This window comes from Camelus dromedarius, chromosome 7, assembly GCF_036321535.1.
Source record: "Camelus dromedarius isolate mCamDro1 chromosome 7, mCamDro1.pat, whole genome shotgun sequence".
NCBI lineage: Eukaryota > Metazoa > Chordata > Mammalia > Artiodactyla > Camelidae > Camelus > Camelus dromedarius.
Window position 1 is genome coordinate 7782709 of NC_087442.1, and position 17438 is coordinate 7800146.

The following is a 17438-nucleotide window of genomic DNA, read 5'->3' on the forward strand; positions in this document are numbered from 1 at the left end:
ACTTATATATCCCTGTGTTCTTGTTAAGAATCTAACCATGTAATTTAAATACAATAACACATTTCTGTTCTGTGGGATTTGCCATCTAATACATTCAGTGGTTACTGATCTCAGACTGACACTATTAACAAAGGGGATTAAAACTGTTTTAAAAAAATAATTAGGGATATATAAGCATTTTCTCACCTTTTAATAAGGCAATTTTTAAAAGAGAAAGAAAAGTGATGTTTACATTACAGGCAAATTTGTAGCATGTTACTATCCCGCAAAAAACAAGAGTATGTAAGGAAGGCATTCGCTATGAGCACTCCAATTTCCTATTTTGGTTTGAAATATCGACATTCAAAATCAGTAATTTTATTTCCCAAGCAAAAAGAAATGCAGCCTCTTGGCAAAAATCGGCTGGAATTCTTATTTACTGTATGTTTAATGGACTTTGGGTAAGAAATGCTTACACAGACTACTTCCCTTCTAACAGATTATACACAGGAAACCTGAAAAAGCCTTGCGAAGAGCATCATAACAGGGGAAGATTTGACAGTCTCTCAGTCGTGGGAGGAAAACTTTACATAAGCAGGGATGTGAAAGATAGTTTGGTGTCTGGCTTCAGCCCCTAACTGTGTTTTAGGTTAGAATCCACAGAGGTAGAAAAGAATGAGTGCACCACGGGCGGGCTGAGTGGTGACTGGAGCCTTAATCGTCTCCCCCCAGAGAAGCTTGGTGGTTGCTTGTCACCTGGTCAGTCTCTGTCTCTCTGCTTAACTTTAAGGAAGGTCCTTTCTGATTTCCTCTCCTACTGCTGTTTTTCACAGTAGATCTCCTCCATCCTCATCTTAGCTACAGGCTGAAAACCAATCCAAAACAGCGTTCTCAGTGCTGAATGTACATCAGAATGGCTGGGGGAGCTTTAACCTCTGGACCCCCATGTTGCATCTTAGACCATCCCGTTCCAAATTTCTGCAAGTGGGACCCAACATTCATATGTTTCCAAGCTTTCTATGTTATTCTGTTGTGTATCCAAGGTTGAAAACCACTTTTCTATAAATTGTGCTGAGACTTTGAATTATCTTAATTGTGAGATGAAGACCTTCCATGAAGAGTTTGCTCTACTTGCTTCCTACAATTTACACATCCCGACATACAGGTGCCCTTGCCACACACTCATGGCTTAACAGAAGTTATTTCTAAAGGACTACTCTGGCCCATGAGCTTTTTATTATCAGGATATTATATCCTTATTTCACAAGACAGGTGCCATCACTGGACGCTGCTATGGAAATGCCCGCCTACCCCACCTAGGAGCAGTACACTCTGCCTACTTACAGAAATCACTTGAGGACTTTTAAAATGCAAATTCTCCAGGAGTGGGCCCTGACGGGGTCAAAAATCTCCAGCACTCTAATACTTAAATTAAAGAAAAAATTTCCTCTCATTCCTCTTCCTCCTCCTCCTTGTTTAATATTGATGGCCTTACTTGATTTTCATTATGATTTCTTTTTAAAATAATTAAACTAAAATAAATTCCTCATAATTTAGCATTCTACAATAATTTATTTAAATGTTGTGAATATTTGATTGACTACACACACCTTTCTGGTTTAATTAAAATAGTTTAAGAGTACATGGGTTAAACTTTATAGTGTTGTCTTAGAATGAAAGGATAAAATGCATATAGATCTGGAACGGGGGCTTAAACTCCTAATATAATATCGAGAATTTTCTTTTCTTGCCACTTATCACTGCTCCTACTTCTCTAAATTATTTCTTCACAATTTCAATATTTCACCCAAAGTGAAGATCCCTGTTTCTAAAAATACCAGCATCATTAATCAAATTTCTACTTACATGATTCTGATCTAATTGGTCTGGCTGTGCCTGGCATCCAGATACTTCAAATTCTTCGCAGGAGACTCAAATGGGGAGCCCAGACTGAGACCCACTGCCCTAAGCCCTGGATGGAAACTGCAGCCCTAGGAAGCTATTTCTTTGATCAACAAGCATAAGTGAATAAACAGCGTCTCAGTGGTTTTTAATAGAAAAATATTGACAAGGGCACATGCGCAAACCTCAAAGCAAAGACTAGTAATATTTTAAAATATTTAAAACTAGGCAGAAGACGCACACTGTGGTGTCTGATGCGCTCAGGGCTATGGCTGGGCTTCCATTTGCTTTTTCTTTAAAAGAAAACGATTTTTCTATCTTACTTTTCTCTCCATACATAAATGGTCAGTAGCTACGGGGCGGTGCTTCATCCCAACAAGCCTGCACTGAAGCAAACCAGAAAATGGGACTGGGGCTGGCTTCCGGCAGGAAGTGGAAGCTTTCAGAGTCCATGATTCCCCAGCCCTGGGCCTATCTGCTCCTCTAAGCCCTGTTGGCAACAGACCTTCTTAGTCGTCCTCTTTAACTAAATATCTTCAACAGAAACAGTCTGAGGCCAGTAAGAGCGAGCAGGAGTAAGAAATGGAAACCTCAGTCAGGAAATTGTATCTTTTTTTCATTGTATTTGCTTAATTCCTGGTTCAGTATTTGGGATCAACTGCTATACTGCAGATCTGTTCTACAGATAAAAATACGGTAACTTGAAGTACTGTGTTTAAAGAAGTCTAGGGTTCAACCACCATTAAACGTTTTACCTAATACTTTTTTTTTTTCCAGCTTTCATCACAGTTTTGGGGGGAAGGTTTTGTTTTCTATGAAATATACCAGAAGTGGGGGAAGGGAACACGTTTACTTTGCAGAATAACAGTTTCCCATCACTAAGGAAAGACGCAGGTTGGGTGGGGCGTACTGGCGTTTGGATTCATTTTACCACCTCCTTTTGCTTTGCTCAGATTTCCTCTCTCTCTCAGCAGGTACCAGAGGACAGAAACAGAAAGATCAGAAACAAAAACAGCTACACCAGGGCTGGGAGGGGCCAGGTAGCTGCTCCCCCAGCCCCAGGACACACCGAATCCACCACCATTCTCAAATATCTGCAACTCAACTCTGTCTTTGCCTTTCAGACAGTGACTCACCCAGATATTCCCATCTTGATGATAAGGTTTCCAGTTTCTTCCAGTGTCACTGTAGAGCATGCGGTACTGGGTCACCCAGTCCGAGCTGCTGTATCTTCCTTGGGTCGCCACGGCACTGATCTGCTTCCGATTGCCAAAGTCAACCTGCAGCCATTGATAATGGTCACTGTCTGATGGAGACCATCCCCCAGCACCTGAATGAGGTAGAGGCAAGAGGGGAAAACAGTTATTTAACGGTGAACTTCTACAATTGACAATGGATCATTCTACATCTTTTAATTGGCCTTGGTGGTACTATATTTCACAGATATATTATGAAGTGTCCTTTATAGATGCCACTGGGACTTCAACTAATATTCTTCCAGCTGGGTAACACTGACACTCTAACCTCTTGATGGTATAATTATGTGCTCATTTTCTCCTGAGCAAATGTCTTCATAATTCCTCAATTAGGTTTTATTAGTACATGTCAAAGTCTAATTGGCTGAGGGTTGATCAATTTACCATGAATTCTCCAACTAAAAATCACTAGGAAAAGATATGTAACCATCTACTCTTTCTTCATGTAAGGATTTATCTTTTAGTAGATCACAAATGAAACAAAAAGCAATCATACACAACTCTGAAATATATTTTGCTTTAGGAAGTTTAGAGCTCAAAGAATACTAGCTGATCTCAAGAGGAGGCCTAAACTGCCACGAAGTCCTTGGACTCCTGAGAACTAAGGTATATAGTAAACCAGGCAGTATGTTTACTAACACTTCAAAGGGACACAACCGTAGACCCTAGATAAACCCATTTCTAGGAAAATAATTTGAGTTACTAAATGAAGTGAGACTTCTTTTGGTAAAAATACACTAAATGGCAAATAGTTAGAATGCAAAAAAAAAAAAAAACATTTATTAGGAAAATAGCACTAACACAGAACAAAGACTCCTAATTTACAGCACTATGTAAAATAACTGTGGTTGCACATAAACACATTACCGAAAATATGGCAAAGTGCTTAGCGCTAAGAGGCAATATAATTTTTTGAGCGAGTTTAGTTACTAATGGGAGTAAATAATAGCAAAATATTCAATAAACAATCCAATGTACAGTATATCAAAATATATGCATCACTTTTCAAATGAGGAACTTAAATGCTGAAAATAAAATATTTTATGAGGACTATGCTAATAAAAATCATCCTGGAAATCATCACTGATACATTATTCCCTGAATGATGTTTATATGGCTTATATTTCCACTTTCACTGTGACAGAACAGCTCTCCCACCACACACACACACACAAAAACAATTACAAACTTGACAAAATGTATACATTTAAACTTTTAAGGGATTGGACAGCAGACAGCGTTGGACCCTGATCCATGAGAGAAGACAAACAAATGAGGTGACCCCTGCCAACTTTCTGGCTTTCTGCCTGGTTCTCTTTCCGGATCATGGCACATGGAAGAATATTCCAAACAGAAACAGCAGCATCACTGAGATGGAGACAGAGTAGAATCGAAGCTCCCGAGGAACCTGGAAATGGTAGGACAGGGTGCCAGGGAGAAGGCAGCTGTGCAGAGAAAGAGCTCTGGAAATGCACACTGGATCACCAGTGAGTCTCTGCAGTTCAGGCTCTGGGTGGATACTAAGCTGTGGATCAGCAGACCAAGACTCCACAAGACCAGGTAGACAGAGTTCTGAATTGAACAAGAGTCAGAGGATGCACACGGCTCGGAGTACTTTGATTTCAGCCTGGACAAGAGTGAGAGAACTTGAATAACTCTAGGCATTCAGCAGAGATCTCAGAAAGGGAGAAGAATACTTTAGTCTTTAGAATAAGAGCCACTCAGGACACATCTGAACAAAGGTTGGTAACAAGCGTGGAAAAAGATCAATCTGACCCACAAATAAATTAACTCCTTGGTTGAAGAAAACTCAGCACTCCACTAAAGAAGGCCATGAAAGTTCACTTCTCATGAAACTTTCATAAAAACATGAAAGAAACACAAAAACATAATGTCCAGCATAAAAGTTTTAAACAATATTAGATATTTGAGGAAGCAGTAAAATGTGACTCATAACCGAAGAAAAGTCAATCAACAGAAATAGAATGAAAAATGACAGAGAGGATGAAATTAGCAGAACAGGACTTTAAAACAGAGATTATGAATTAGTTCCATTATTTGAAAGAGAACATATAAATATCGAAGAAACAAATATGAAAACTTAATAGAGAAAAGAAACAACAAAAGAGAACAAAATGGAAGTTTTTGACCTAAAACTTAACTCTGAATAAAACACTGATTGGATGGGCTTAACAGCAGATTAGAAACTGAGAAGAAAACATGAGTGTATTCAAATACAGGGCCATATTAAACTACTCAAACTGAAGTTCAGAGAGGGTAAAAGGTTCAAAGATGAACAATACTCCAGTAACCCACAGGGTAATAGTAAGTGTCTTAGTAAATATGCAAATGGAGTACCAAAGGCAGAGAGCGTAGAGACTGAGGCAGAAAAAGTACATAAGAAGAAATAATAGCTGTAAAGCATAAACCTGAATATCTGAGAAATTCACTGAACTCTAAGCAGCATAAATACAAAGAAAAATACATCAAGGCACATCACAGGCAACTGGTGAAGAACAATGCTAAAGAGAAGATTAGACAAAGTGTCTAGAGGACAATAACATCTCAGCAATAGCAGTGCAAGCCAGTGAGCAGGGGAACAACATATCTGAAGCGATGAGAATAGAAGAAGAAAACGTCAACTTAAAATCCTACACCCAGCAAAAATAGCCTTTAAACGTGAAAGTGACATAATGATATTTACAACAAACGCCGAGAGAATTCATCACCGATCGGTATGTTCTGTAAGAAACATGAATGTTTCCGCTTCAGGGAAAACGTACCGTATGGAAATTCACATCTACATGAAGAAACAAATGCTGAAAACAGTAAACATGTCAGTGACTATAAAATATTTGTTCACGTTTTTAAATGTCTTTAAAAGATAATTGAGTGTTTGTAACAAAAATAGTAACAATGACTTGGAGGATTTATAACACCTGTAGAAGGAACATGTGTGACTACAATAGCACAAAGGATAGGAGCCAAGGAAAACAAAACCTACACTGAGTTCTTTATACTACATTTGAAGTGATACAGTATTACCTGAAGGTAGTGAACCCTACACCGAGGGTCTGCAGACTTTTCCTGGGAAGGGTTAACCACTGAATGTTTTAGGCTTTGCAGACCGTCTACCTCTGTTACAACTACTAAACTCTGCTGTAGTAGCGTGAAGCAGCCACAGACAATCCCGAAACAAGAGGGTGACAGGGTTCCAATAAAACTTTATTAATAAAGACAAATGTCTCGCCAGAGGGCTGTGATGTGTCAATCTCTGTCCAACATCAACCTCTAAAAAGAAAGGAAATTTTCCAATCTGTGCATTTCACGTATCTAAATTATACTTCCAAAAACATTTGAAAAGATTTATGTGTATAATGTACGTGTGAATATATTTAGTCTACCTAGGTGCTAGCTATAGAATGTGTGCATAACTACATAGTAACTACTTTCTCAGTCTTCATTCTCCTATTTCTTCAAACCACACTTCTCCAACAATGATCTTTCTAGAATACAAATCTAATCATATTTCATCCCAGCTCAATATTTCAGTTGATCCTCATTGCCTCTTGAAATAAATGGTCCACACCTCCACACCCCAAAGACACACCTGGAACACACCCTCTACACTCACACATATCCTCGCTCAACCCAACCTGGACAATTACTATTTCTCCTTCAAAGATAAGCATGTTCACTTCAAATACCTCTGCAGTGGATGCTGTGATGTGCCACTCGGGCTGCCCTTCATGACTGGCGGACTGCTCTCAGACACTTAGAGAGCCACCTGAGTCAGCAGTGAGCACTCATTCCCCTTCAGGAATTCCCTTGTTAAAAAAGAGGCAGCTTACACAAGTCGCTGCCCTTCCTGGGGCTGGACAGATGCAATGACCAGCCTACCAGGGGCTATAAAGGGTCGGTACCCTTGCCCCAACTTAGGAAAACTCCAAAGGATCATCGTGGTCTCAGAGCTCCCTGCAGAATCCCAGCTCCCGGGAGCTTCCCTTGAGACTGCACTGCATCTCACCTACTCCCTCTGCCTATTTCTGCTCCATTCCCTTCCGTTCCACGGGTCTTCATCCCAAAGGGACTCCCTAAAAATTTTCCTGCATGCTCTTCTCCATCTCAGAATTTGTGTCTTAGGAAATCCAGTCTGCAATATTTTCTTGGAACTGCTTTCTTTCTAATCTGCTCACTAACAATATGGGTTAGTCACCTCCACTTTGTACTTTGTTATTTCTATGCTGTTTTCTTCTACTGTAGTATCTAATATTTCCAATAGTCATATATCATTCATGTGTCTATTTTACCAAGAATTCTGTAAAATTTTAGAGGAGCCATATGAATTGGGGTGATAACAATATACACAGTCATCAAGAGATCATACATATATTTTCTTATCTGTTAAATACACAGTTCCAAACCTGAGAGAAATCCTACACTCAATTGCACATAACGATCTATCAATGCATTACTAAAAGCAACACAGTGATTTGGTCATTGAAGTAAACAAGCAATTGTTACTGTGAATGAAATGAAAAAAAAATGCGCAATTGATTGGTGGAATTTAGAATATTTCTCCTAACTAGTTCTGCAAAAAAAAAAAAAATACAGAATATATTTTTTTAAGTTACCCATTTTTTCTGCATTCCAATCTTTCAATAAGGAAGTAGTTAACATACAGCAATTGAATCCAGTTTAACTCATTACTCAAAAAAACAGAATTTATTGTCAACTTTGAGGGAAGCAAAAAATCCAAAAGCAGTGAAAATGTGAGTTAAAACTTATTCCTTAGCAGAAGTGTATGTGGGGAGAACAGTGATTAACCTCACGGGGAGGGCGAACGTCAGGCTTTCATGAGGAACATGGCAGAAAGATCGATGAGAAAGTTCCTGTTTCTCTTTGATCTATCTAGCCATGTAATTGGGAAGTTGATTATTTTGTTCATTTGGCTTGTGAAATGTGTAACCTCTGTCGATCCAAGGATTAAGGGTGATACCTCTTTCGTGACAAAAACCTCAGGAAAACGGGATATAAGAGCAGAAGTGCTCCCCCAAGATATGGTGGAGAATAGAAGAAAGAGGGCAGCAAAAATATGACAACGTATATATGTACGTATATGCATGACTGGGACGTTGTGCTGTACACCAGAAATTGACATGTTGTAACTGACTGTACTTCAATATAAATAAATAAATAAAGGCCCAACATTACCGAAAAAAAGAAATGAGGGCAGCAGTGTTCTCTGTGGATATTATGGTAGCTCAGAGGAGCTAAATGGAAAGTTGAAGAGGAGACAGAGGAGGTGGAATTACCAAATAATCATAAACTCTTAATTTCTAAGACGATTTAAGAATAACTCTTATATCCAGAAAGAGAATGAAGAATACCATGTGATATCACTTATATGTAGAATCTAAAAAAAAAAAAAAAAAAGGACACAAGGACACAACTTATTCACAAAACAGAAACAGACTCACAGAGAACAAACTTACGGTTACCAAGGGGATAAGGAGGTGGGAAAAGATAAATTGGGAGTTCGAGATTTGCACCTCTTAGCTATCTTGATTGTAGTGATGATTTCACGAGTGTACACATCTATCAAAATTCTTCAAATTGTACATCTGAAATATCTATAGTTTACTGTACAGGAATTATACCACAATGAAGTTGTTTTAAAAAAACTAATAAAAACAAAACAATACAAAACAAAAACAAAAACAACAGAATAACTCTTACGTACAAATAAAAGAACCAAAAATATCTATGAAATAACTTGTACATTGTTAGAATGTCTTGAAAACATGTGTACTTATACGGATAAGGGTTACCATTCCCTGAACGGCAGGACGCTATTCCCTCCCTCCCTTTCCCCCTGCCCAGTCTCCCCCTCCCCATCCCCATCCCTCCCTCTCTTTCCCCTTGCCCAGTCTCCCCCTCCCCATCCCCATCCCTCCCTCTCTTTCCCCTTGCCCAGTCTCCCCCTCCCCCTCCCCATCCCTCCCTCTCTTTCTCTCTCTCCTTTTTGCTGTTGCTCACACACACACATTTCTCCCCCTCCACGTACATGTGCGCATGTGTGTGTGAACTACAAAAATACTTGGTGTTTGCATTCTGGAAGCCCAGTCTACTGGGGTTACTTGAGTGAAGGATTATAATAGAGAACTTAGAGACAGATGAAACCAACACTCTAATCTTACTGATAGCTTCTAATTGTGACAGCCATGTCTGCTCTGTAATTTGAAAATGAGTTCCTCTGGGAGGAAAGAGAAACTTGGTGTGCGGTTCACGAGAGGGCTTGGAGGCTCCCTTCCGGTGATAAATGGCTCCTGCGTAAACACGATGCCCAAGCCGGTGGTTACAACTCCACCAGGGACTATAAGCCTCAATTCTAATTTAAAAGAAAAAGGTAGAAAAAATTTAATTGAGGATAGAACTACCTTTAATAACTGGTTAATGCAATATGTATCAGATGAAAAGAATAAATTGAAAGGAGATTTTCAGGCCAGATAGCATTATGGGTTCGGGCTTAGAGGCCTCCTTCTGCTCTAAACATACAGTATTTTGAGATAAGATAGATAAAAAGAAAATTGAAAAGACATAGCCAGGATCAAAAACGAGATCAGCATCTCCAGGCTCAAGAAATGCAGCCAAAATGCAAAGTGGTGAGGAGGACCGTGGCCGACGCCTGCCGAGCCGGGGTTGGAGACACGCAGAGGCAGAGGGGCACCTGGCTCCTGGGGCGCGTCGGTGAATGTGCGTCCCTGTGTGTCAGAGAGACGAAGACTGAGTCTGGGCTGGAAGCCACATGAGCCCAGGACTATCATGCCTGTGAAAAGAGACTGAAAATAGATGCTTACCGACTTAGAGAAATGGCTAACATGAGACTGGACGCCCAAGTTAGAACACAGGCATATCTGAGCCGAGGGAAGGCACCCACTGGCCTGGTGACAGGACCTGGGATGCCCGAGGAACACTGCCACACAAAGGCACAAGGTCGTCCGTGTAAGAAGTGGTTCTGGACTGAGGGCCTGGGAAGCTGTGTAGAGAAGTCACAAAACTACAGGGGAGAAAAGAAGGTGAGAGAGACAGCTGTCTTTCAAGAAGAATGTGCAAACCAGAATTTAAAATCACAGAGAAGAGGCGGGGAGGGTGTGTGGTAGAGTGGTAGAGTGTGTGCTTAGCATGCACAAGGTCCTGGGTTCAATCCCCAGTTCCTCCACTAAAATAAGAAAATAAAATAAACGTATTACCTCTCCCCCCAAAAGAAACAAAATCACAGGAAAGAAAACAAATGCCACAAAAGTCAGCTAATAAAATCACAACTTCAATGCCAACCAATTCTAGATGTGATAGCAACTGAGGAGGAGGGGAAATAAATGTTTTAGGGGCTCACATATATCACATAAATAGTGCCATCCATTAAAAAGTAGCAGTAATGATCAGCTACAACAGGTGAAAAATAAAATATTTACAGACAGGTAGTAAAAGGAACCAGAAAGTGATCTTAGAAGTAAAAAATGTTGTCATTGATAGAAAAATAACCTCACGAGAGGAAAATCCTGAAATTACATATGTCAGAAATAATCAGCTGAAGGGTGATATTGGAAGATTCATTCAAAAGTCAACATTGGAAAATACAAAATGAGTTTGAGAACTTGGTTCCAACCAAGATGGAATAAGAGGAATTGAATTTACTTTCTCACCGGAAGCAACGAAAAAGCAGACAAAATATGTGAAATAATGGTTCGCAAGACAAGATATGACGCAACAAAGAGCAGTGATCCCTGAGGAACAGGACGTAAATGAAGTGAGTCCTACTTCTGCAGCTTCCTATCTCGAAAGAGTTTCAAGGCTGAGACCCAGGGAAGAACTCAGATAGAAATTGACAGAATCCCTGACGGAGAAGACAGAGCTGTGAGTTGGAGAGATCAAGGTGGCTGGAGTTAGAAGCCAAGAAAAGAGCTGCACAGAAGAGTAAGTCTAAAAAGCATCAGGCTGAGCTCAGGGGATAACCCTTTGAGTCCTCAGCTGAGTAATGATTAGCAAGTGCCACAGCTGGGCAAAGAATCATCTGAGTGAATGAAGGCACTCATGCTTTGTATGACTTCCCACTTGATCCCACCATCCCACTCCTGGGTATTTCTCCAAGAAAAAATAAAGCAGATGAACATACAAATTTCTGTACGTGAACGTTCACAGCAGCTTTATTTGTAAAGGCCCAAAGCTGGAAACAACCCAAATGTCCATGAACAGATGAGTGGGTAAACAAATTGCATATGCCCATGTGGTGGAATACTATTCAGCAGTGAAAAGGGAAAGGGCATTGATACACATTGCCTGATTAATATCAAGATAACTATGCTGAGTGAAAGGATCCAGGGGGAAAACGCATACTGTACAATTTATATCAACTTCCAGGAAATGCAAATTGATATATAGGAACAAAAGCAGATCAATATTGCCTGGGGAAGGGGGATAAAAGGGGAGAAGGAAGACATAATAAAGTGTCAAAAGTAAACATTTGGGGTGATGGATATACTCATTCTCTTGATTGTGGTGATGGTTTCATGGGTGTACACATATATAAAAATGATCAAATTGCACTATTTATATATGTACATATAGCATATGTTGATGATAAATCAATTAAGCTTTAAAATCTGTGAGAGTAAACAGACATGGAGGGTAAAGTAGGAATTTCAGTGATAAGTGTAAAAGTTTTAGAATAAACAAACGCTTGGTATAAAAATTTCAAAAAGTAATGATTTTTATTTTTTTCAAAATTAAAAATTAAAAAAATGATGTGCCGCCATTAAAAAGACGCCGTGAACACTGAAAAGCATCTGTAAAATGAGCGTCCCGTGAAAAGTGTATCATGAGGTGCAAAGGAAAGCTATTCTAAAGTAATAAGATTGATGACATGTGACATTTACAAAATAACGTTTAAGCACACAATTGCGAATGATCTCACCAATAAAGAAAAAATAGTTGGTGTCTTAAGAAGCACTAAAAGTTGCTTGCTAATGAGCTCAGATTTTATTTACAGCGGGAACAAGCAGCTAGAAGGTGTGGCAGGTGACCTACCTATGAGAAGTAGGATGAATAAGTTTCAACCAAGTGTGGACACTTGTTGATTGGAAGTAGCCAGAGAGGAGAGCCTTGGCCATCAATTTATGTCTGTCATGAGCTAAAGAAGGGAAAACGGTCATGACACTGTCATTCCTAAAATGTGGGATAAACGAATGCTTATATAAATAATGCTAAAATAAAAGTGTTAAAACTACTTTTGAAACAAAACAGAAGAAAAAAGATGTGATTTTATCAGATATTAGATGGCAGCAACACAGAATGGCTTGCCTCCCCTTTCTCCAACAGAACAACAGTTTTCAAAACATTCTAGGAGCAGCAGAACTTAGAAGTGAGTACAGGGAATTACACCCTGAGACAAGTTCGGACATAATAAGAAAAGCATAGCTGCTTTAATGTTTTTAAATATTCAGATTATATCTCAAAGGAGTGGTATTACTCATAAATGTGACCTTAGCTTTCTTGACTATCAAAGGAGCTGCCAGAAAAGCAAAAAGAGCCAAAAACAAACAAACAAAAATAAACATCCTCACTCCAAAAAAAGAAAAAAAACCCATAAATTTTCGAAACAAGGGACTTAGGAAAAAATAGACAAGAAAGCTTTTCTTTAAAATCTGGTTCATAGGTTATGAACATCTATAATAAAAGGGAAATGGCAGATTGGGGATACGGGGGCTGGTGCTGGTGGATTATAAAGGTTTCCTATTTTGATCACATTCTTTGTTCACGAGGAGATGGTAAATTCCATAGCAGTTATCTCCAAGTTCATTTTAGCAAAGCATTTGGCAATATCTCTGATAAGTATACAATGGTCATATGTGGTCTGGAAAATAACAGTTTTAGGTAAATTGAAAAGTGGTTTATAATTACGCCCCAAATATGTGGATTAATGACTATGTCAACTTGAAGAGAGGTCCTAGTGATGTGCCACGGGCTCTCATCCTGTATACTGTCATTTTTAATATTTTTATTATCTAAGGCATGGGAGACACGCTTATGAAATTTGTCAGTTACATAAAGCTGGAAAAGAGACCTAATATGATAACTATGACATTATGAATTATGATGTAAAATGTTCCTGACTGGCTGGAAATCTGAGCTTGTACTGGCAAAATCTGTTTTAACATTGGTAATAAACTAAAATGCCCATTTTGAACAGATGCATTACCCACTTCATTATTAAGTGGTGTATGATGCTCAGAAATCATTACACAAGTTAATTTACTTTATGGGTAAGACAGTGTTAAAATTATGGCATCTAACTATAGTATCAAATTTGCAGTAGTGCATTCCTAACATTTTTGATACATTTTAACTAAGGCTTTACACATAGAAAAGACAAAGAAACCACAAGCATATAGTATGAGGAATTACCACAAAATGAACATAACCATACAATCACCACCCAGATCTATAAAGAAATCATTGCCAGCAATCTAGCAGCTCTTACTGTGTCTCTTCCCGAGCATGGTCACCTCTCCCCTCCCCAGTGAACTGCCCTGGAGTTTCACCCATTGCTCGTGTTTAGCAGGAGACCACTCATTTCTTTGCTGCCTAATATTACGTTGTATAATACAGCACTCCCTACTGATCACTCCAGTGTTGAACACGTGGATATTTCCAGTTTGGAGATGCCATTAACATTCTAGCTCATGTTTCTGAGCATCTCTTTCTGCATTTCTGTGCCCAGGAGAGGAATTATGGGTCCAAAACTTTTTGCATTTTTAAATTTAGTCAGTTTTGCCAAAACATTTTCAAAGAAGTCAGACAGATTTTTATCCCCCGCCCTCATACGCCCCAGTAGTGTTATAAGAGTTTCTGTTTTCCCACATCTGTGCCAAAACTTGGTATGGTTAGCCTACTTTTTTTTTTTAAGTTTAGTTTAGACATTCCAGATTATTGCAGGTTTACTACGCATTTTCCTGATAACTACCTTCATTCTGTTGATACCAAGACTTATTATAAAACAATTGTAAATTAAGACGAAAGTATTACGGATGCAAGGATAGACAAATGGTCCAAATAAACAAAGTTCAGATTCCTGAAACAAAACCACAAGTATACGTGTGTGTATCAGCACTTCATCTGTGAAAAAGGCAGCATAGGAAAATAGTTCAGAGAAAGGAGGTATTTTTCAATAATAAATTCAGGGTCATTTGGGTATTCACACACACACAAAAATGAAATGGGGCTCTGCCTTATAGTATACTCAAAAATCAAGTGAAAAAATGTGTAGATCTAATTGTGAAAAGTACAACGTTGAACCTTGTAGAAGATGATGTAGGAGAAAAACATGATACTCTTGGGGCTGGGAAAGTTTTCTTAAACAGCAAGCAAAACCACTAGCTCTCTAGGGAAAGGTAGATAAATTAGATTTTATTAAAATTAGAAACTATCATCAAAAGACACTAATAAGAAAGTCAAACGGCTAACCATGGGCTGGGGGGAAGTATTTCCAAACATAAAACAAGGAAAATGCTCATGTCCAAAGTGCATAAACAAGTCCTACACAAATCAGTAAGAATCATTTAGACAAGCCAATTTAAAAATTGGTCAAGGAATCTTACTTAACAGGCAGTTCAATAGAAAAGGACTACAAGCTATAAAACATGAAAAGGCGCTCAACGTCACGGCTTGATAAAAAAAAAAAAACTTAAAAAAAAAAGCTAAGAATGTTCAAAAAGAGTAACTAGAAGGATGAGAGAACTTAATCTTATACTATTGCTTTGAAGGGGCCAAAGATGATGAAACTTTATAAGATAAAATAAAAAAGTAACTTAACTTCCATCTTCTACTATTTGAAAGAATAGAGATAGAAAGTTTCCCAGTCACGGAATAATGCAAAACATTCCAGAAGTATCCATGCTTTATGTATAAGGATGACGTAGCTTTAATTCACACTTGTGAAATTAGTATTTTGCTTTAGCTAAGTGAGTATTTTACTTTTTAACTCAACTCTCAGTTGCATTTGCCTGTTCATAGATTACGCATCATACCACAAATTCTTTTCATTCTGAAATTTGACCAACGAGGAAAATTGAGTATCAAACTGATTTGAACAAATCTGAACCAAATGCTTTGCTAGGGGGACAAAAGTTTCCTTATTAAACATGATTGTGTCTCGGAAGGTCCAGCATACTGCAGCAAGAAAATCTGCACGGCGGTCTCTTTACAATTTTGATAATATCCAGATATGAATTATATCATTAGCATCAGTAAATGTCCTCCAGTTAGGAAAAACTAAAAGCAAATTTGTCTTCTGAGGCCTCTGTTTACATATTCATCACTTCAGAGGTAAGTGACTGTATCTGAGTTGTGAGAAATAGGTTTACTGCAGGGTAGGTTTAATTTCAGATATTTTTAAAATATAAAATATTTTCAGGGAATTTTACAGGTCAATTGTAAATTAAGATCTGACGATGTCACCTTGTTGTTTTAAAATGTCTATTACCCTAAGATGGTGCTATAAAAGAAAAAAAAATAAAGACACACAAGAACTATATGGCTGCATAAAACAGCATTAAGGCCAGATAGTAGCTGAAACGAATGTGAAATCAAAATTAAGTTTGATCAGCTTTCTGCTCTAAGAGCAAATCATCACAGGAGGTTGGCCTGGACCAGGATGTAAAAGTAAAACTTGTAGACAAGTTTAATGTAAAATAATAATTACATTTGATCAGAAAATCTTGAACATTTATATGACCCATAACTTTTCAATTTACTTACAAATAGCGTAAACGATGTGTGGCCTTATATTTTAATGTCCTGACGATACTATAACAGAAAAAACTGAATCTTTGTGTGTGTTATTTCAGGTGGTGGTATTAGGAAAAGAAGGTTAAAGTTACAGATAGTCAGATTCAATGTAACAATTTTTAAGACATCAGAATAGATAACGCCAACATCAGAATGGATTAACACAAGAAGTAGGGAGCTCCATGACCAGAGATACTCAAGTGAAAGCTGGATAATAAGAATTTCTTTGTAGAAGAACTTTACATAGGCTGGGAGATTGGACTTGACGTCTATTAATTTCATTTAAAGAAAGTTGCAATGAAATACAAACTATCACATTGAATTTTTTATCAAGTTTTAAAAAAAATTCTTATTGCCTTTAAACTAAATTATTATCCAAGGTTTGGTTGTTCTGCTTTATCAACTTCAGGGGAGATACTATTTATTTCATTGCTAAGAAACATTTGACTATATATAACTTTTACTTTTAAAAAGAGTTTGGTCATTTCCATTGTTTCTATGAAGAACTCCCACGTAATTCATCCATTCAGCAATATATTTACAGAGCACTTCTATATGTCAGTCGTTAAGAATTTTTTTAAAGGATTTTTCGTAAGAAATTTTTACTAGACCATTTTTTTATACTTGAGAATACAATCTTTATTTGGAGAATGTACAAAAATATTCTTTATTTAATAAACATTTTATTACTGGGAAAACCAGATACCTAATATACTTCTATTTTGTGTAGAAATGAGGTCTCTGATTTGAAAAAATAAAGGCAAATGAAAATATTTGCATAAAATAGTCAAAGTCAATGAGGTCAAGTTTCTTTTCTGCACCCACCAGGAAGCTGTTCTTTGGTCCTTGCCTGTAAGAAGAGCTGAAGAACTTCACCTTGTACATGTGGGCAAGAGGTCAGTTTTATGTTTATAAATCTACTGGGTTACTTCGTATTCTTCAGCTTTGGCATGCATTCCCACTAAAGTCTACAGAATTTTGGAAACGACATGATTAATTAGAAATGATTTGCCAGCTATTCTAGTCAAGTGCACAATTAGTGGTGTTGTCCAGAAAATGTCATCTTTCCCAAGAGGTTATTCTTTCTGATAAGAAAAGAAAAGTAAAAACATTGTTCTCTGTGCAGCTCAAAAGAATATTGTTTGGTAGGGCTGGAAGAGATAAATTTATAGATTAAAAAAGGCTTCAGGGGGAGGGTCTAGCTCAGTGGTAGAGTGCCTGCTTTGCATCACCAGGTCCTGGGGAGAACAAATAAATAACCCTAATTACCTTGCCCCAACAAAAAAAAAAAAAAAAAAAAAAAAAAAGCCAGTCCAGGTCATGCAAAAAAAAAAAAAAAGCTTCAGAAGTTAAACATGCACCTTCAGGTTATCAAGTAAATTTGACTTCGATTGACAGAGAAGACTGAAAGATACAGCCGCAGAAATCAATTAAGTCACGGAACTCAAAACAAAA

The 17438-nt window shown here is 38.0% G+C and overlaps 1 protein-coding gene across 3 annotated transcripts in view; it reads right to left on the minus strand.

Moving 5' to 3' along the window:
* CNTNAP2 (contactin associated protein 2) overlaps window positions 1-17438 on the minus strand; it is a 1833097-nt gene that overhangs the window by 1221517 nt on the left and 594142 nt on the right. For all 3 annotated transcript variants that reach the window (XM_064487267.1, XM_064487269.1, XM_064487268.1), the window contains one exon: window positions 3018-3211. In XM_064487267.1, the coding sequence (XP_064343337.1) occupies window positions 3018-3211 (194 nt within the window). The remainder of the gene's footprint in view (window positions 1-3017; window positions 3212-17438) is intronic.